Source organism: Sprattus sprattus (assembly GCF_963457725.1).
Source record: "Sprattus sprattus genome assembly, chromosome: 1".
NCBI lineage: Eukaryota > Metazoa > Chordata > Actinopteri > Clupeiformes > Clupeidae > Sprattus > Sprattus sprattus.
The window spans coordinates 55,857,358-55,878,946 of NC_137920.1; the positions used below are offsets into that span (position 1 = coordinate 55,857,358).

Below are 21,589 nucleotides of genomic sequence, written 5' to 3' on the forward strand. Positions count from 1 at the left end.
GCAAGGTTTCATCGGAAAGCTCATTAGCATTGCCCCATGGAGAGAATCAGAGGAGAATCAGCGTTGAGAATAGACTCTAAAGAAACTGCTCAGTTTTAAAGATTTAGAATAGAAGCCTCTTTCCTGCAGACCTATTTTTGTGAGGGCAGGGACACACTCATATGCAGCACTGGGAGTAAATCTCCAGTGCAGTGGATTAAAAGAAGAGGAACGTAAAAAAGGGGATTAGGACTAAGCCTAAAAGTTGACGATGAGGAGGTGGAGGTCCGCTGGAAGGTCACTGAGGCCCCTAGCACTGCTGGGGCTCCTCTGGATGGCCTCGGTAGTGGTGGCCCTCGAGTTTGAGGGTGTGCCAGGCCAGTGGGCACGATACCGCCCATGGGAAGCCGGAGCATCAGGAGAGCTGAGCTTCACGCTGAAGACCAACATCACCAAGGCCGTGGTGCTGTACCTGGACGACGGAGGCAACTGCGACTTCCTGGAGCTACTGATCGCAGACGGCCGACTGCACCTGCGCTTCGCTATCCACTGCGGCGAGCCGGCCTCCCTGCACATGGAGACCCGCGTCAGCGACGAGCGCTGGCACCGGGTGCTTCTCACGCGCAACTACCGCGAGACCATGCTAGTGGTGGACGGGGAGGCCAAGGTGGCCGAGGCCAAGTCGAAGCGCAGCGAGATGGTGGTCGCCAGCGACCTGTTTGTAGGCGGTATCCCACCGGATGTTCGCCTGTCCGCCCTAACATCCAGCACGGTCAAATACGAGCCCCCTTTCCGCGGGCTGATTGCCAACCTGAAGCTGGGAGAGACGCCCCCGGTTCTCCTGGATAGTCAGAGTGTCACAAATGACCTGGAGTACCTGTGCCTAAAACAGAACCCCTGCAGCAATGGGGGCTACTGTTCCATCCATGAAGGAGAAGTGATCTGTGACTGCACTAACACTGGATACAAGGGCAAATACTGCACTGATGGTGAGTGGGACGACTGCATTGTGTGTATTGTGAGATATGGAGGTGACAATATTTACACAGTTGTACTTTTAAAGTCGGTTTGGCTTAACAACAACCTAAATGTAATGTTTTGAAAACAAGAGTGCTTTAAAGTGATAAAGATTTGAAGAAGGTTTGAATATAATTTGAATATATTCAAATATATATAGTGTTCTAGCCACTAAACATTAAGTTAATTTCATCCAAGTGTCTTTAAGTTAGACTTTTAAAGATGATTCATGATATCAGTGCAGTACATTCTGTATATTTCTCCCTCAGTATGCAGTGAGTGATATTTTGTAAAATTCCTCTTTACAACTTGGCACTGTGTTTTTGCATCTGGGTCTTGAACTACTGCTCAATATATCGTGTTAAGTTCTCCACAGTGCTTTACTTAGTGAGGAGGTGCACAAGTCTGATTTTTCATGGTTGATTAATATGCAGTTGCTACAAATGACGAATCAATTAGTCTGTGTGTGCGGAATGAAATAAAGCTGTCATGCATCATAGCAAAGCGAAGAGTAAATGTTGCTGGCTACAGAAGGAAAGCTGTCTGAAATAATGAGCCGACATATATGGATATTTAAAATTATCAGCAAAACATGTCTTTAAGATATGTTTATTTGATCAGAACAGAAGGGCAGGCTTTAGATGTAGTAATACGCTTGGCTAGAGTGTAATCAAGTCTGTTATTAGTTTCATTTAAAGAGGAGTAAGGACTGATATTCTGTCAGAGTTGTGTGAGGCTGTACTTATGTTCTGTAATGCTGAAAGTTGAAACGGTTTAACTTGGATGTAACAGGAGGGGTTGGTTGAGGTTGGACAAATCTTAACAAAATAAGTGAGTGAATATTTCTTAAAGGAAGGTACGATTATCCATAGATAAAACTGTCAGCTGATGCAATACTAAAAGTAATTGTCCTCCATCACTATAGCTTAAGGAAACTCCAAAGCTCCCTCCTTAGCCTCTTGTTTTATTTTTCTACAGCTTGTGAAACAATTTTTGGCTGGTGATGAACAGTAGATGTGTTCCCCTTAATAATAAGGGATGAGAATTGATAAGATTTCAATGATTCAGATTCCATTGCGTATTGATTCGATTAGTAATTGATTTGATTCTATTTGTTATCGATTCGATTCGTTATCGATTCGATTCTATTTGTTATCGATTCCATTCGTTCTCGATTCTCTTATTGATTCTTTTTGGGCAAGGAAAAAGTACAAATGGGTTTAGTAACACATTTTTTATATATATAATATTTTCTAGAAGATGCACAGCACATACAGTATTTAAATATTTTAAATAACCAAAAACAAACCTAAGAATAGGTCAACAAAAAGTGGGGTCAAGAGACGTAGGGATTATGTTCCTTAATGGGGTGCCAGGGGGTCCCAACAAAGAACACAATTATTTGTTTTGACTATAATTCCAACCATAAGTAACAGAATGTATGACTGATTTGGTAATGAGTTTCATACAATTTTGTAATAAAACATCTAAACTCAAAAATCTCATCAGATGGGGGATCCTGCAAAATAATGTTCAATCAAATAGAGATCCCTCCCTGGTCTAATTTGTGGCAGTTTAGGGGTCCTTTATTTACAAGAGTTTGAGAACTGCTGTGCTAAATCATATTTGAACATGCCAATTACATTGCTGTTTAAAAAAAAGTGTAATCACCTTGAACTAAAAATAAAACTGACAAAAAAAATTGTGAAAGCTGGTTTACACAATGAAACAAATGGCACCAACACAATAGACTGTAAGAGTTTACCTTCAATACGCACAGATGAAGCGATAATGTTAGCTGCGCTGCTGTTGCTAGAGATTCATTAAAGTTATTCTCCGTAGCGCTAAAAAATTTGACATTCCTGCAAAGTTTTTGCATGCTGTATGGACAAATGTTTCTGCATAATGGTAGTATTTCCCCCCTTTGACGAAATAGACGTTTTGAGTGTGGTCATCTTTTCACGTGAAATATAACCACACTTTTGAACGCCTATGCCTAGACGCCATGTTGGCTGCAGTCTAAACAAAACAAAGCTGCGTGTGCGTGATGTCACTTCTTAACAAGAACCGGTTCACGATTCCAATCCCTACTAATAATGTATTGATGTTCTGCCTAGAGCATCTTTAACATACAGTCCCAAATGGTAAGGTAACTTTACTGAGTCATTTATCAGCTCATTAAAGTGATTGCAGTGTTATGCAAATAGTTTTTAGATATTAGATAGCATCAAAGATCTAAATGATCATCCTGTCAAACCCACAAAAGCGCCCATTTATGTACATAAACCCTTGTCAGTGGTTTATCCTGTCTAGAAGAGCATCACAACAGGTGATCTTTGCGCTAGCTGTTTATTACATAGAGACACACAATGGCAAATGTCTCTCCATGACAGTTACATGTCATGGAGCGTTCTTCATCAATAAGTCATAACAGCATATTTAAGTATATATTCTGCATGCCAACACGTGTTTTTGCATGTAACAGACTAGCACAGGATAAGTTTGGACATGGTGATGATGAGGAGGAGGTTGTTCAGTTAGACTGGCAAAATACAGGGTAAAGGCCTGCATTCCTGCGGGAGCACTTCAGGACCCAGCAGGAAATAGTGCAGAGTGGGATTCATTTTGATTGCAGAGTGTGGGTACAGGTAGAAACTGATACTGTGTGCGAGTATGAGACAGATGTAAAATGTAATATAAAAATTGTATAAAAAGAAATAAGAGTAGATTTTTTGCTCTTAAAGTACATAATGTTAATTTTATGAATCAGTGACAAGTAACTAGGTAAAATGTTTTACACAAATAGGCGCAAGGTTGGTGGATTTTACAAATAGCACATTGACATTATACAGGAGCAGGCAGGAGTGGGACTGAAAAATCGATCATTCCACGTTAACGTTCATCTGCAGGATTTTGGGGGCAGGAGCAGGACAAAGCGTGAAAGATGCGGGATGGAGCAGGACAAAATCTCACATATTTTGAGGGGGTGGGACAGGAGCACGCAGGAGCGAGACTGAAAACTCCATCCCCTGCTGGCATCTACCACAGAGACACACAAACGTATCGGCGAAAGAATCAGCACACCCATCAGAGCCAGGGACCATATGGGGCCAAAAAATACAAAAGAATGCTGAGATCAGTTATGCAAAGTCCTCATTTATTGTGGTGACAAGGCGCAGAAAGTGCAGTGAGTGCAGAAACCGTTGCAAGAGGACAAACAGACATTTCAGTCCCAATTCTTTCCTCAGTGCTGATGTGTAGAACTTGGCACCGCGAGGCACACGGAGGAGCTCCCTGGATTCAGATGTCTTAAAATGCACACAATGTTTTCTTTAAATTATGCATTTCCAGTAAACTCCAGTCCGTCAACTTGTTTTTGATTGATTCTAAGAATCTCAAGGAATCAGTGTTTCAAGAATCTCAAGGAATCAGTGTTTCAAAGCTTATTTTATTACTGAAATAAAACATTTCCAAGTATGTGAATAAAGCATATCGAAGTGCTGCACATATAAATGTTATCAAATCAACCACAATTTGCTCTAATCATGTGATGGTGTGTTCAACCGCCCCCTCAGGTGACTCTTTTGCTAGCTTTTACCCTCCTGGCTAAGAGAGCTGTCACAGCTAATTAATCCTGCTAGCACCAGAGCAGAAAGAAGGGGAAAGCAATAAATCAAGCCAGTGTCTTCCTTCTCAAATGAACGTCATGTGTCTGTTGGCTAATGATATCTGATGCACACATGAAACGTGTGCAAAAAGCTGCGGCCCAGCACTCAGAGCCCAATCAAAACACTATCTGACCTCTAATACCCGCCTCCCCTGAGCCTCACGGCCTCCATTAAGGCACTCCATTAAACTCCTTCCATACACTCAGCAATCTATAGGTCATCCATGCGCTTGGTGCCGTTTGTTCAGAGTGCCTCCCACTTCCTCATAAATTATCCATAATCCAGAAAAAATATCCATGGAGTACACAAAAGTGCATTTTATTTTTCCAATATTGTTTCATTTACACAATGCAGTTCATATGACGGTACTCCTCTGTGCTTGTATTGGTCCTGCTTTAGCCTCTGCCCTCAGTGCAGTTTGCGCTCACTATAGGAACAGCAGTTGAGCCAGTGCTGTTCTTCCCTAAAGCTGGTCAATATGCACACTTCCTGTCTTTTCTGGTGCATCCTGTCAGTCTCAAAGTTTACTGAGATGCACCTGAATACAATGCAATGCATTAGAGTAAATCTGTGATAGGTAGCTGTGGCAGAAGTTAGCATGACGTAAAGAGAGTTGATCTAGAGCTCAATCAACTTCTTCAGATCCCCGTATGTAGCCCAGTACTTGTGCCTTAATGTGCACTCATAATAATAGAGTCCATTTCTCATTTGTAAGACATCTTAACTGGCATGACGTCTCACAAATGAGTGTCCTGGGCTTAGATGAAGCAGTTACTGGGAAAAGTGCTAACTTCGTCTTGTGAGGACAGACCCATATACAATTTCCCCCAGGCAAGCTGCTGTCCTGAAAGTGGTCAGGGTGTATAGTCTCACCAAACCTTTATAAAGGGTGTTTACTTAAAGATTGGATAGAGCCACGTTAGCTGACAGGTCTGCAGGCAAGGCCCAGGTCTCCTAGCCACCAGAGAAAAGCCTGTGCCACCCACCACAGCGAGCTGCTTTGCTGGACAGGTTCACAACAATGCTGTCTGTTTGGGCCATTGTATCAGTTTGGCACTAGAATGTTCAGAACAATTTATGAAATGAGTTTTGTCAGGTATGTTAATGTTTTTCCCACTCCATTGCGTTTATAATTGCACAAACTTAAATGGCTGTGACATTCCAATAAAAAGTGGAAAAATCTCACAGAACATGTTATATTGAACATCAGAAATGTATTAAGAATGATAGCTATCTACTTAAATATCTAAGTAGCAACTAGCAGTTATCTTTGTCAGTGTATCACATGAATTGTAATGATTTTAGAGCTGTTTTTAATGATTCTGACACAAGAGTACAAGGGCATTTGTTACACATTTATATTACCTCATGAAAAGGAAATTCCCCTCACTCTCCCCTGCTTTTGGATACAAAGTTGCTGCATGTGAAAACCTAAAGATGCAGCCCGCTATTCAGTTTCAGTTTCGCAAAAGGTTGTTGATATTTCAGCTCAACAGCCAATCTAAAATCACCCCTTCCTGAAGAACAGTGGTGATTGGCCGGGATTGTTTATGGCTCGGTCCGGGCCACTATGTTTGTTTATTTGTTTGTTTCCCATTTACAGAAACAGAACTGTGTACCAACCCTGAAGATGTTGTTTTGAAACAACAACAAACACTGAACAGACAGCTAGAGGACTGTGAGGAGCAATTTGCTAAGCATGACAAAAAACCTATAGGATTAGATTTGCGAACTGTCCCTTTAAGAGTACTCTCAGAGATACCAAAATCCTAACTCAAGGACATGGCTGCCTCTGCTTGTGGCATTCTCACGTTATGTTTTGCATATTCATGTGAGAGATGTAGAGTGGTATGGAAAGGAAAGACAGTGGTACTGAAATGGTATTCTGAAATGCAAAATACCTTCTAGAATAATTTTTTTCCAAGCAGAGCACATTCTTCAGTCGTGAAAGCATCTCCGACTTTTATAAAAACAGCAGCCCTCTTCACCATAAGTGTGTTCACTTTTGCTTGTACAGATATATTAATATGATTTCAGTGGATATCTTGGATTTTAAGGATATCTTTAATGTGAGGGTCTCTCCTAACCACAGTCAACATCAAAACAGCTTATGTCGTGCCTCTGCTGCTCATGCAGACTGTGCCCTCAGGAGAAAACATGTCTGTGTAGAGGCCACAGATTTCTGGGTTGGTCTACGGAGCAGCGTGTGTTAGCTATTTGCCTCTGCCTTTGATTTGTTGTTAAACATCAGTTAGCGTTAGCACTACAGAGCGGTGCTACTCCCTTAACCGCCGCATTAATTGGGTTCCCTCAATCATTTTTTTTTTCCGTTGGTAGGGCTTCATGACAATTTCACACACACAAAATATAAATAGCTTGAACTCAAAGAGATTCTCTTCGACAGAAATGGTCTTGTGCTCCTCAACAGAAATGCTTCATACATAAAAGAGCTGAAGCCCACATCCTCACAGGGAAGCTGGATGTAGGGCTTTTTTTCTCTCTCACTCATTCAGTTCCACCATATTTGTCTCTGCTTTGGTTCTTGAGTTCAGTTTAATTTCATTACAATTCTCTGGGAATTTGTTGCTGTGACAGGATTTCTCTGAGCCTCTGGAAGAGTCTGTAAAGGTTAAATAACCCCCTGTGATTTATGAGGGGTTGGATAGTTTACCATGGCCTGAAACACTCGGCACTGACAAGCACAAACATCAGCACAAACAGCACAAACATCCTGATTGAGAGATTAACCGTCCCTCTGCAGTCATTTGCACAGAATTTATGTTCCTTTCCCCTCTTGTGCTCAGTTGTTCTTCCTCATTTGTGTATGTATCATGTCTGGCTAGACATTCATGAGCGCGTGTGCGGGGCCGACAGTCGACTCCATAGATCAACAGAAAAGCTTGTTAATGATGGAGACAGATGTCTGTCATTCCTCTAAGCTTTTGTTGTTATTTTTATCCCGCTAGTGTGAGTTTCTGTTCGATAGCGTCTTAAATTTTGCTCTAATTAGGCTGGGTAAAATGGCATCCCTGCCGCCTTTGTTCCTGTGATTTGCCGTTGGTAGGCTCCCTGAATGTGACTCCAGAGCGGAATGTTCTCATTAGCTCCAGGAGCGAGCACACGCGTGCCCTCCAGCCCTCGGGCCCTTGGATCCCTTCACAATGCCCCTTTCACAGCCACTTTCACCTCATTATCACCATGGCACGCTCGTCACAAACATGGAGCGGATGCAGTGGAGATCTGACTCACTCCACACCCAGTCATACACTGTACACACACACACACACACACTCGCTCGCTCACACACACACACACACACAAACACACACACACACACACACACACACACACACACACACACACTTGCACAAACACATACACACACACACACTCATTTACACACACACACACACACTCATTTACACATACACACACACACACACACAAACATGCATGCGCATACACACATGCACACACACACACACACAAGAACATACGGACCATGCATACAGATAGACAAACACATGCCCACATTGTAGGGCAAACCTCTCCCCAGACCCTTCTAAATGAGCTTGCAGACATGGCTGTTGATTCATCCTGACTTCTAACCCTGAGATGGTTGGCTAGTGGAGGAGGGGGAATGGCTCTGTTGCACAAGCTTACGTTCTGCACATGGATTTCAAAAGACACACAGAAACAGTAACCTAAACAGTGAATGCATTGCACATAATTACACACACACACATGCTCTCTCTCTCTCTCTGTCTCTCTCTGTCTCTCTCTGTCTCTGTCTCTCTCTCTCTCTCTCTCTCTCTCTCTCTCTCATACACACACACTCACACATAAATTCTCTCTCTCTCTGTCACACACATACACACACACACACACACACACACACAATCGAATACACTTACATGAAACCCAATTTTGATTAGAATCTGTCATTGTCATACTACTATCAGAGTTTCATAGCAGTTGGAATTCATTTCCCAGGCTGGTAAACCCAATCTTGATCTGGACAGTCCTGATGTGCTGCCTAAATTCACTGTTTTGAAGACATCAGGTGTAGCTTACCTAAGCAGAGAACATTTCATCTTTTGTGTGTGGATGACAGATTGAATTTGAGTTGTCGGCAAAAACAGCTGAAATTGGTTTTGGCTCTAATAAAAGACTCTTAAAACGCCCTAAATTCCCATTTTAAGACTCACATTGGGTATTTTCCTCTCCAGGGGTCTCGTTGTTGGAACAGGTTGATTTACTGATGCATGAAATGACTCCTGTACAAATATGCATGTCAGAATGTTGTGTAGCTACATAGTCCAGAACTTTTCTGCAACAGATTATATAGAATCACTTGAGGTGTTTGACTAAATGCACCTCATTTGTTTCTCATGTATTTCAAACAAGAATTAATACTGTTAAATTCAAATTGGTCTGATGTATTTGCGATTGAAATGAGCGTTAATGTTAAAATGTGTTTGAATGAATTATGTGTCGATAAAAGTTTGTAGTCTTCTTGTTACATTGGAATTGAATTAATCATGTCTTTCTTTTTTTTCTTGCCTTTCTCTTTTGCAGTTCTCCAGCGGGTGTTAGAAGGTAAGACCTGTGTTATGTCTTCGTTGGGGTTTAGTTGCTGTAGATAAAGTAGGCAAAGGGCATGGCAAAAAGTGTTACCACTTGCCCCAGACACAACTACCTCTCTGCCAGCTTTTAGTTGTAGGTTGCAGGTGTGTAAGTGTGTGTGCGTGTGTGCTGGCCTGCATGTGTGTGTGTGTAGGTGTGCACGTGCGCGTGTGTGTATGCGCGCATGTGTGTATGTGTGTGTCCGTGTGCGTGTGCTTGTGCGTGCGTGCGTGCTTGTGTGTGTGTGTGTGTGTGCATGTGTGTGTGCGTGCGTGCTTGTGTTCGTGTGCGTGTGCGTGTGCGTGTGCGTGTGCTTGTGCTTGTGCGTGCGTGCGTGCGTGCTTGTGTGTGTGTGTGTGTGTGCGTGTTTGCGTGCGTGCGTGCGTGCGTGCTTGTGTATGTGTGTGTGCGTGTGTGTGTGTGTGTGCGCGTGGACATGTCTGAAGATATGATTCAAAGTTCTATCTCTATATCTAATGCAGGGCTTTGAACCAGAATTTTTTCCCAATTGGTTCGTTCCGATCAGAAACAGTATTTTAACGTTTCCGGTTTTCGTTCTAACCCTAAAATTGACGTTCCTGAACCGGTTAGAACAAAAAAATAAAGTTCATGAACCGGTTAATAGCGTTCCATGTCAGCTGCGGGACATACAAATAAGTAGACTGATCATTAGGACTTTAAAATAATCTTATATGTCTCTATCCTGTCATTAAACATTAAAAAAGCACTTTAGGCTACATTATGTAAGCGGCAACTGTAATTCTGACATTTTGTAAGTATTATACATGAGTTAAGACAAGGAAAATGTATGCTATGTTGTTTATTGGGCAAACAAAACATAACAGCACTTGGCCAAACCTCGTCAGGGCCCAATCAGTGCATTTTTGTCAACAGAGACAATACAAATATTACAAAACTACAATGGTATCTACATACATCCCTCAATGTTGTATTTGGATTTGTTTGTCGCGGGGTCGAATGAATAATGCTGCCGCATAGGATTCTCGCAATGTCTTCCCATCTGAACAAAAAAGTTAAAATTCCAAATATGAGAACTACCGTATTAGCCCACGTTTTAAATAAAGACTTAACAAACTAGGGTCGGTTATGCTGGGCAATAGCAAGGTAGTCTACTGCCAATGCTAACTGTCCAACTTAGCTATAATTTCATTAACTTGACCCTGCAGATTTTTACAACAATGCATTGGAAATTCGTAGCCTATCTTAAAGAATTCCTATTTAAAACAAACATGTGTGAGATACTTGGTACAATATTACCTCTTCTTAAGATTGAGTTTGAGAGACTGGTGGCTACAGCTTGTGCATAGATTTGATCCGATAAGGCTACCAGCTGGCGGCGCGCGGCACGGTTCTCTAGTATCTAAGTTAACGACTGGAAGAGAACATCACCAATCATATTGCATTTAGGAATCTTGTGAAAGAGCGAAAAAATAACATTATTAACCGGTTACCATTATTTTAGGTAAACGATTCTGATCCGGAACATATTTTTTTTGAAAGTTTCTGGTTTCGTTTCTGTTCCTAGCAAAACATCAAAAGTTTCTGGTTTTCGTTTTCGTTCCGTGAACCGGTTCAAAGCCTTGATCTAATGTATGGATGTGGAGGCCCAGAGTGGGGTGTTCTCCTGGCGTTAGTGGGGGAGTGGCGGTGCTGGGTCTCTGCAGGGCTGTGGCGGAGCATGATGGGGAGGCTCAGAGTGATGTGTTCTCCTGGTGTGAGTGCCGGAGCTGTGTCTCCGCACGTGAGTACCGGGACTGTGGCAGAGCATGATGGGGAAGCTCAGCTCCCCGAATCAAAACTGATTGAGCTGCAGCGTGGAGGGCCACAGGCTCTGGGATCCAGCTCTGCGGCTTAGGAAAGGGGGGATGGGGGGAGCAGTTTCTGAATTAGACTGAATAAGTGTAACCGTAGCTGGGATTAAGGCAGCTGGCATAGCCGCTGCAAAGCCTCTATGCCATCCAGCACGCGGGCTGCTTGTGGCGAGATCATTTGCGGCCTTGCAGTCGGAAGCAGCACGGTGCTTTCACACGACTCCCCGAAGGGCAAGGCTTGACACCTCCTAATGTCTTGGCAGTAGTACAAGTGTTAGAACAGGCCCAGACTGAAGCTCAAATTGAACCGATCTGCTTCTTCCCATTAAATTTTCGCCATAATTGCAGGAAGGCCTATCTTTGTAATCTATCTTTGTTTTGGAAAGAAAGCACCCTAATTTGCATGATAATATACAGTTTGTTTGCACACTATCTGGATGATAAAGCTTTTAATCTCAGTGATCGGAGCTCAGGGTGCTCTCAGGACCATTTTAGCCACATTAGGCGGGGTACCGGTAAATCATTTTTTTTCTCCCTTGGAACAGGTGTGATCTATTGATATCTCATTAGCTCTGTTGTTTTTCCATATTTGTCCTACAAATTTCATAAATGAGGCAGATCTGTGCTCACAAATTGTCTGCTTCACCAAACCAGTCAAAAGAAAACTGTGACAAAAAAATGTATGTTCAGTCTTTTTCCTCTGACACAGCTTTGTCAAACTCCCCAATTTGTACTATACCCCCCCCCCCCCCCCCCCCCCCTTTAATTTGTGGTTACCCTAGGTGAAGGTGTCCTGTTTGAACCCTTGCAAAGAATGTTGGTTTATTATCTGATTTTATCCAGATCTATGCCTGTCTGATGCCCAATTGTCTGTCTGTTGCTGACTAAGGTCTTGCTTCAGAGTGCCTGCTTTTAAACCCAGCCTTTAATCGCCACCCGTTCCCTCTGTCAGAAGCCAGCAAGCTAGCTCAGACTGTGCTAACATCAAAAGGCACTCTCTTTGAGGATGCATGCGGGAGAGAGAAAGCATTTGAGTCCTTACTGGATTAAAGCCTTCAAAGCATGTCAGTGTTTCCCTTCCATAGCAGAATCCAGGAAAACAAAGATGACACTTATTCAAGGCAACCCCTCTTTTTTCTTCTCCTCCATGTAATATGACATCTGACAGCAAGCCCTCAGTGGTGCCTAAAGAGCAACGCTGCAATGGCAACCTAAAACCCCCCACTGCAACACAATAGAATAGAGTATTACAAGATTACAGGGAGGCTCACAAAGGAGATCAGGTAGGCATGAAAATGTTTACAAGATGCTTGGGATTTCACACATAATTGGAAACAACTTGTAAAATGTAGATAGTATACTTAAGTGGTAGCACATATAAACACTTTGAAAAGGATCCTGACTCGGCCAGGTAACTCCAGTGGGGCACAGTGAGTGAGTGGCTGCTTGTACCCAATTCAGGAAGAAAATAACTACATAAGGCAGAGTATAGAATATTATTATATTACAAGCACCTTCAGAATGTAATATAAGAGTGAAAATGATCCTGACTCAGCCAGGCTAGTCCAGTGGGGCTGGTTGCACCAAGTATAGGAAGAATATTATTTATTTCTGTCATTTTATGTAAACACACTGCATGTTCCCAGTGGCCATTTGTTATTCTATTCTTACAGATTCTGGTCCTTGTCGTTGCTAAGGGTCACACCCCACTATAAGGCTGATTCAGGACTGAAACTTTGCTGGGAGTTGGTGCACACAAGGACACCAGTACAGATTTCACTTTTCAGTCTTTCAGTCTTACCTAATGAGTTGCTCTTAATGAACAGACTGCACATACAATGGCAATCTTGTCAGTGCTGGCTCTAAACGCTGTGTGTTAAATATCTCTTGAAATTCATAAAACATGGCAGACAACACAAACACTGCACTGTCTGATACTGAAGAGTAAACCTGTGCAAAAGGGTAACTATCAGCCCCTTTTAAAAGCTAGATCTATATTCATATATGGCAGTTTTTCCGCCTCTGTGGGAAATCTCCTTATTTTGCTGACTTCAACATTAATGCCCGTGTCATGCTGAGCGCAGTGCGCTGGATCCCCACGGAAAATGCAAGTCGTTTCACATTCTGGGAAGTGAAATGTTGAAGTCTGTGCAGTGCATTGCAGCAGAGAGCTCCACCTCTGGGAATATGACGATCATCAGTGCCCTGTGTCATCCCGGGAATTACCCCACCGCCCTCCTTACGCATATCAGTCCTACAGCCATCAGTAGCCCCCCTCCCCTACTCCAACTTCACCCCAACCTCTGACCTTGGCATAGTCTTGGTTCAAAAGGATCTCCTTCAGGAGTTTCAAAGGGACTCGGAGTCTGGGCGTGGACAACCCTACTCAGCATTTTAATGAAGTCCCACGTCGGCTGTGTGGGGCTGTGCTGCTGTAGTCTGCTTTGCCTGCATTCACAGGCGCCGGTATTCATAAGATAAGTTTCCCAGTCAAACTGCATTATTTAGATATAGCCACAAGCCTGTTTGAAGAATAAGTGGCTCGGTATAATAAATGTTTTAGTTTTTAACATAACCACAAATCATCCGACGACCAAAATATGTCTGGGCTAAAAAAAAATATATTATTTGCAATTTGTCTTTGACTAAAGCTTCATGAGGTAACTGAGAAATGTAAATAACATGAGGCAATGTCAAACACAAAACGAGTCCTACATCGTTGCTGAGTGATATTTCCATCAGATATTAAGATTGGTCTCATAATATCAGAGATGAATTTCTGCCTCTGTTGAAGTGTACTGGCAGCGCCACACATGAAGCAGGATGGAGGTGCTCAGCAAACGGGCGAAAGCTCCACCTATGAGATGTTTGCTTTTGTTCCCAATCAGTTTTAGCCGTATGTAGTGTATGAAGGAGAAAATCAATGCCACCGCCGGCACTCTGGTGGCTCGGCCCTCTGTCACTGGCCCTAGGCTCTGCACTACTGGCTGCCACGTAAAGGCTCTCTTTCTCTTAGCCTTGCATTTATTACTGGGACATTTCATGCAGGATCCCTCCCATGTATTGTCAGATAAGGACAATGCTGGGCTAAGCCCGGCCTCGTTCAGATGGCTCACTGAGAGGGCAGTGATAGCCCAGCTGCAGTTTGAAAGCCGTTCAATTCAGGTATTTAATGTATATATTAAAGATATAGGTAAGCCTAAAAAGGTGATAAAGAGAGAAAAAAATATTTTTCAGCAAAGTTCAGTTTCACTACGAATGAAAGATGCTGACTGTGTATACTTATACTAGAATATAGTGTATACTAATATGGATGATATGTAGTATGTTCTTCTACAATAAATTGGACTATAGAAATGAGATTATACTTGCTGATGTATGATGTGTTATATGAAGGTTGATCATATTATATGTACATGTATTTTACAACTGTTTGTATTACCATCTAAGATGCTCCATCATATTTCATGATATCAGTTTATATAAAGTAGTCATTGCATTGCAGTCAGTCTTCTGTCTCTGTGGTCAGTTAAGTCAGTCAAAACTAACTGCTTGGCCTCATCCGTAGTATTAATTGTTAAAGTTTTTGACTGCTTATTTATTGAGACGAACATGGATGTGTTGCAAGTAGCTGCTCATTGAGCTGCTGCATTAAGCTATGCAAATCCTTTAAACAAATTCATGTTGGTGCCCTTTTTCCTGGCATGGCATAAAGGACAAATGAAAAAAAAGCCTGTAATGCCTCTAAGCCAGGGGTCAGTTGCTGAGAAATACAACTGGTCATTCCCATAATAGCTCCCTTAAAACTACTAGGATATGTCTATTATGCTGTACATACTGATACATTCTTCTCATTAAAAACCACTTACACAGACAATTATTGTATCAAATATTTATGTAGAGCTGCATACCATACAGAGGCACATCATTGAGTGAGTGAGGAGAACATGGCGGTGGGGGTGCAGGAGTGTGGAGGGGAGGGGAGAGCTTGCTGTAGAGGAAACGTCACGCTAGGGGAGACACCCGAGCCAGTTGCTATGCCAACACAGCCCGGCTGCAGCATTTCAATTCAGACGTCCGCAGCAGGACGGCAGGCGTCAGGCGGTTCTCTGGAGTAGAAGTCCAGTCTTTTACTGCCAATGTTTATAAAGAAAATGCATTACATTATTAGTGGCAATTGATGGCATGGCATCATATCTAATTAGCTGTGTGTCCAGCTATTTGTTTCAGACCTTCAGGTGAGCTGGCTGAAGAGAGTATTGTTACCACGACTGAAGCAGCACATGTCCCTGTTTCGCATCTCGAGCGCCCCACAACATCAAGCATTGTGTACATATGTGTGCACAAGCAAGGGAAAAATCTGTGTTCAATGTGTGGATTTCACATGCCTTGCTTTTGATGACGCAGTAACAGTGGCCCGCTTAAGCTTTTTGATGTAATCACACTCTGTTCTTGCATCAGGACCAAAGCCTGAAGCTGATGGGTTTGGAAATGGACTTGGGTTGGGAGCTTGATTAGTTTTCTAAAGGCGAGAGCTAGGCATTAGCACCCTTGAATTTAATAAAACCATAAAAGCAATGTACCCCATCAAATGGAACCACTATAACTTATAGATGCCTTTATCTCTAAAAGTGTGAAAACCTCATAAATTGTGTACTGCCGTACATCTTCCCAGAAAATGTGGCCCTATAAATCTTGGTGCTGTCTATGTTGAATTTGCCTTGCAATGACATAATTGTCTATGGGTCTTGTGATGACCTTGCGATTGTAAATATTATCTGTAAAGTGATATAGCCTCCATCATAGTCTAATTCAGATTAAATACATTTTGATATAGGCTACAAACACACAGCTGTGGTGATAAGAATAGGTAGCAGCTGATAAACCTGTACCCCTTTGATATCACAGAGAGAGAGAGAGAGAGAGAGAGAGAGAGAGAGAGAGAGAGAGAGAGAGAGAGAGAGAGAGAGCAAGCTATCCTACGCTTAGACATGTATGCATTTTTATTTAAAAAAAATTGGGATAGGGCATTTCTCTGTAATTTAGATCTCCGTATATGTATAGATTGACTCTCTATTTTGACCAGGAACACTATTCTAAAATACTAATATTCACACTGTTCCATCTATGCCAATGGTTCCTTTCCAAACCCCTCAGCTATTCGTTTTTTCTTTAAGCCAAGAGATTGAGTTTCCATTCCAACTATTAGTTCTTCTTCAAGCCAAAAGATCCAGTTTCTATTCCATTGACATTTTCTTTTACATTATATCTGATCTGATATAGTATTGGATTATGCTAAATTTACGATCCAGACTTAAGGTGATAAAAGTGTGAAAAGACTTGAGGCATTTGATATATTGTGAAAATATCCTACAAAATATCATACATGCTAAGATAGATAGCCATTCAATATCCTTATTGAATCTTTGTGATATATCACTGCATCTTGTATAATACCTAAATACCCCCTGCATGTTGCTGTAACGCCATAGCAATATTGTAATCTGGTCTTTTCTACCTTCTCAAAAATATTTGTATGCTCATGCAGTCAAGGTCTAGCGCAGACTTTCTTAGTTTTCCTTCTTCTTTGTGGCAACGTCTCTGCGCCATGATTTGGTATGGGTTGGGCCACTTTCTTCCCAAGTGTTTTGCTATCTCTCTAATAGAACTCATTATTTCCAATGCATTAAAAGTGGCTCCGTCATTTTCACAGAATCACACTGATAGGGGGGAGACGATGACGATAGCGTCTGGCGCCATCTCCTTGGCCACTGTTTACCCAAATCAAATGCATGTGTAATGAGGATTTTCACCAACCTTGGTCTGTTTAATTCAGTGGTTGTTTGCCACCCGATGGCATTATAGGAAGGCTGATGAGATCCTATTTTCATACAGTGTAGCTTATGCAGTTAATATAAATGCAGTGTTTTGTGTGTTTGTATGACAGAATGAGTGTTCTGTATGCTTTTTTGTGTGTAGGAAAGTCATGGTCCACTTGGAATAATCAGATACTTTGTGAAACAGCTCAATTTATGAAAAATGGTGTATTGGTTTATAGAAGAGCAACTGACTGCTGTACTAAATTCAATGTCAGGCTTCATTCAACTAGTCTTACAAAACAAACCCACTTGATTTTAAAATGGTCACCATATTCAGTCATTTTTGCACATTGTTAAATGGCCAAGACTCTCCATGTCCACCACTTGATGCAAACAGTTTTTAAGGAAGCACAAATTGAAAGTCTCAAATACAATGTCAGCCATTTCAGAGAACTGATAACGCCACACTGATCTTAATGGCAAAACAACAACCTACCTGTTAACACTGTTTCCGAGGTAACCAATTAAGACCTACAAATGTTCATATTTAAAACATCTGATGTATTAATCAAATAAAGAACTAAATTATTCTATAAAACACTGCCAAAAAATGAATACTGGGACAGGGTGACCAATTTAGATTTAAGCACGGTTGCTACTACAGTTTTCAAGCTGTAAGGTATTTTGACTCGTTTTAGTTTTTTTCTAACACACTGTCAGACACCACATGAAGAAATTCACACGACAGAACTAAATGACTTGGTTGGAGGCAAATGTGTGATGATTTAGGTATGTATTTCGCCAGGAACTACCTGCTACTCCGAAGCCTATTTCCTGTACATTACCTCGGTGTGTTAGCGCCGGTGCAAAACTAAATGTGCCTCAGTTATATCTGAAGTTCTTTTAAGTGAAAAATTATTGGTAATGTGATTTTTGCAATAAGATGCTCCTTTAACTTCATGCAGTTCAATGTTCCTGTAATAAGCTTCAGGTTAGTTCTTGGAGCTTGGTTTTCTCGTCTGCCTTCAAATGGGTTTCCTCTGTGCAGTGCTTACAGCCAGTCTGTTTGTTTATTCAGTGTTTCTCTGCTCATCTAGGTCATTGCAGAGGCTTGTTTATGAAATCTCTTCTCTCTCTTCATGGAGTTTTACATTGTTGTGTAGCTATTTACTGGTCACATCATTTGGTGATATTCTATGTATACATTGTGTGGTCATGTTTAAATATGGGTAATGTTTGGAAGTTAATGTTATTAGTGGTCTGGCTGAGCAGAAAATGCCTTAACAGGTGAAATGCAAAGCGTGTTTTGTAGCCTATGATTTGTGCTCTTAGTGTTGTGCTGCCAAAATTCCTCCTTCTTTTTTTTCCCGAGTTCTTCTTTCTCAGACGAAAATAAAACTGTGGCATATGGTCTGTTTGTGAGGACTAAATATATGCTACACAGATTGAAAACAATCTGCCTTGTGTGCTTAGTGTCTTTAAGACTCATTTAGTTGGCAATCAGTGCTGTAGCTTGTGTCTTGTGTAGGCCCTCCACACCTGGGAGAGTTTGCGGCTAAGCTGCAGTGTAGTCCCAGAAGAACCACAGAGAGCTGCCTGTCAAACCTAAATATATATGTGTTCCATTAGGAAAAAAAAGCATTAGTGTGAGCAAGTGCCTTTGGGGCTTGTGCTAGCCAAAATGCTTTTTTTCCTTCTCCCCTTCCTCTCACTCAAGAGGTGTGTGTTTCTTTTAGTTCCCCTCCGTTTTTTGGTTTTGATTTGAATTTGGCATCCATGTCTGCCTCAGGATGTCTGTCACAAACCTCAGCCAAACGTTGTGACAATGCTTTCGTTTCTTCCCGTGCCTTTCTTGTGACCCTGTTTTTTCCTTTCCTTTTTCCTGTTTTTTCCCTCAAGGTCTGGCGCACCTGAAGTTACCGAGCCGAGGTATGGGGCCTGTTTTAGTTTTTCTTTGTTTCGTTCTTTTCCTCTATTTTTTTCTTTTTGCCTAAATTCCCTTTGCATAACCCAATTATTCCAACCATTTCTTACACAATGAGTTGTTGTTCACCTGCTCCCTGTTCTCCACCTGTCCTCCGTCTTCTTGTCCTTTCTGTTTGGTTCCCCTCATTTCCTGCTACTTGTGTGCTCCCCATGTCTGCGTCACCCCTGTCCTGTGCACTGGCCAGCGCCCGGATCCGCAGCCTTGATCTCTGCAGCTTCTGCTGAAGGTAAAGCTCTTATGATCCTATTGTGTCCGTTGGTTTGGTCTGCTTGCCATGCTTTGCAGAGCGGAAAACAATGTAGGCCTAACTGGCACACACAGGTAAATGGCTGGTTTGTGGTTCTGTGGTTCTAGTAAACACACATCAAAATGGTCAGGATTCTTTATTTTTTTAATTTTTTCTTCTCTGAAGCAGTTTTTGGAAGGCCTTAGCCATTTTAGGGGTTCTTGCTGTTCAACCGTGATGTAACATCAATTGTTGGTGAAAGGTTGTGTGGTGTAACAGATTCTCATGACCCTTATCATGATATTATTAAAAATGTTTCATAGCTTGTTTCCCCCCCCCCCAATCTAACATGACAGTGTGTACATAAGAATATATTTTAGATTTTTGATGTTCATCATTATAGCTTGAATGCCATTCAATCTGTTTTGCCTTCACTTGTTTAATGACCTCCAAATGAGAATGGAACGTCTGGGATGAAGGAGAACAGGTTATTCAGCTTGATATCAGTGATCACACGAGGTGTCAGGAAGCTCTGCGCATCTCCTCTTTTCTATCAGCAATCGAAAAATATATGAGATACGCCATGTGTAGGCCAAGATGAAACGGGAAAAAAGGCAGAAATGGTTTTGAAAGATAGACAGACATACCCAGATGGTTTATTTATTCATCTATTTATTTTGCTAAGATTATCTTGCCAGATACTATGAATACATCCAGCCATTAAGATAAATAGATTTCATATTCATGCTCCACCCACAGCAACTCAGTAGGGCTAGCGCATGTGGCTGTGGGTAGTGTTAGCATTAACCTCATGTTGCACCACAGTAGCACAGTCGTGTATAGTAGGGCTGAACGATTTTAAGAAAACATTGAAATTGCAATTTTTCTGGTAGAGATTGCGGTTTCGATTTCAACCACGATTTATTTTCTTTATATCAAGTTCCAGTATAAATTAATATAACCAATGAATTCCATTAAGGTAATCAGGGCTCGAAATTAACTTTTTGGCTTACCAGACAACATGACATTTTTTTACCAGCCAATCATATTTTTTACCGGGCAAAATTAAACCTGCCATTTCAGACCTACTCTGACATTGTTTGATATAAACAATCTTTACCTATGATTTTTTATATCATTGTTAATCACTCTCAGAATGGATTAAAAGAAATCAACCAATATTGCCCAATTGGCTGGTGACTTCCGCAACACGCGCTGTATGCTATACCCGGGAATCCTTAAAGGCCCTCCTTCACGATACAGTCATTATTTAATTTACTTTTGCATGACCACAATTTTTTAAAGCACATTCAAGAGTTGGCTATTAAAAATGTACTTCAGATGAATTAATTTAACCTCATAAGAAGCGCTGCATTAGGTCTAGGCTACTAAAAAAAAATCTAAATTAAGCTTTTAAATGACACTTATATGATAGATAAATATTGTCCAACTAACACTACAGCATGGATATTCAAAAGCTTATTATACTATAGTCTTACTGATCTGACAAAAAAACGCATTGAAAAAAACAAAGGGAAGGCAAACAGTACCTCTGCTTCACTGAAGGGGGCGTGCGAGAGCAAAGGAAAAAAAACTTACCGGAGCATGACACTGTGTAGTGGGCGAAAGGCTTGATGTTATGAATACATGTGTTACACAAAATAAAATGAGCCACCTACTGCAACATGCCCTTGGTGTAGCTGTAGCTGATGTTGTGGCTGTTGTTTCTTCCACCCTAGATGTTCTCTGCACCTTTGCTTGAGGTGATGCAACGGCAATGAATCAGCACATTATTTTAGCTTTCGTTTAACTGCGTTAACTTGCGTGTGGTCAACTAAGTCGGTTTCAACTTTAAAATTGCGCTCGAAATATTAGAACTTTATAGCCTTTGTATTCGCCGGCAAAGTATTAGAACTTTGTATTCGCTGGCAAAATTATTGTATTAAAAAGCTATTTTTAACCATGACGGGCGCAATAGTCGGGAGATTTGCTCCGCAATGTCACTCGCCAAGTGGCGGAGCATCGGAGACAATTTAGTCGCCAGCCCAAGATAAGTAAAAAGAGTGAACACCTTTTCTTAACGGAACAAAGTCATGTCAGGGTAAGGTGCAGATAAGGGATTTTAGGGTAAGATGCAGAAGAACAACAACAAAAACCAACTGGAAGTTTTCGTTCACGAAATGCACCGTCAAACTCATGTATGGCTCGGTTGTTCTGCTTGACCACAGATCCGTATAGTTGACGCGTAAAACTCCATGTTTTTCCAGCTCATTTACAACTTTGGCCTTGCATTCTCCGTACAGCTGTGGGATGGCGACTTGGTTAAAGTAGGTGCGGGAGGCCAGAACATACCTCTTGTCCATTGTGCGCAGCAAACTTTTAAATGAGTCTTTGGTCACTGTGTTTTGGCCTCAAATCCAAAATACTGCCAAATG

General features: G+C 41.6%; 1 protein-coding gene across 1 annotated transcript in view; it reads left to right on the forward strand.

The window, feature by feature from the left end:
- Positions 1 to 250: 250 nt before the first annotated feature.
- nrxn2a (neurexin 2a) overlaps positions 251 to 21,589 on the forward strand; it is a gene marked incomplete at both ends in the record, with an annotated part of 184,123 nt that continues 162,784 nt past the window's right edge. The window contains one exon of the mRNA XM_080833207.1: positions 251 to 988. Coding sequence (XP_080689333.1) covers positions 251 to 988 — 738 coding nt within the window. The remainder of the gene's footprint in view (positions 989 to 21,589) is intronic.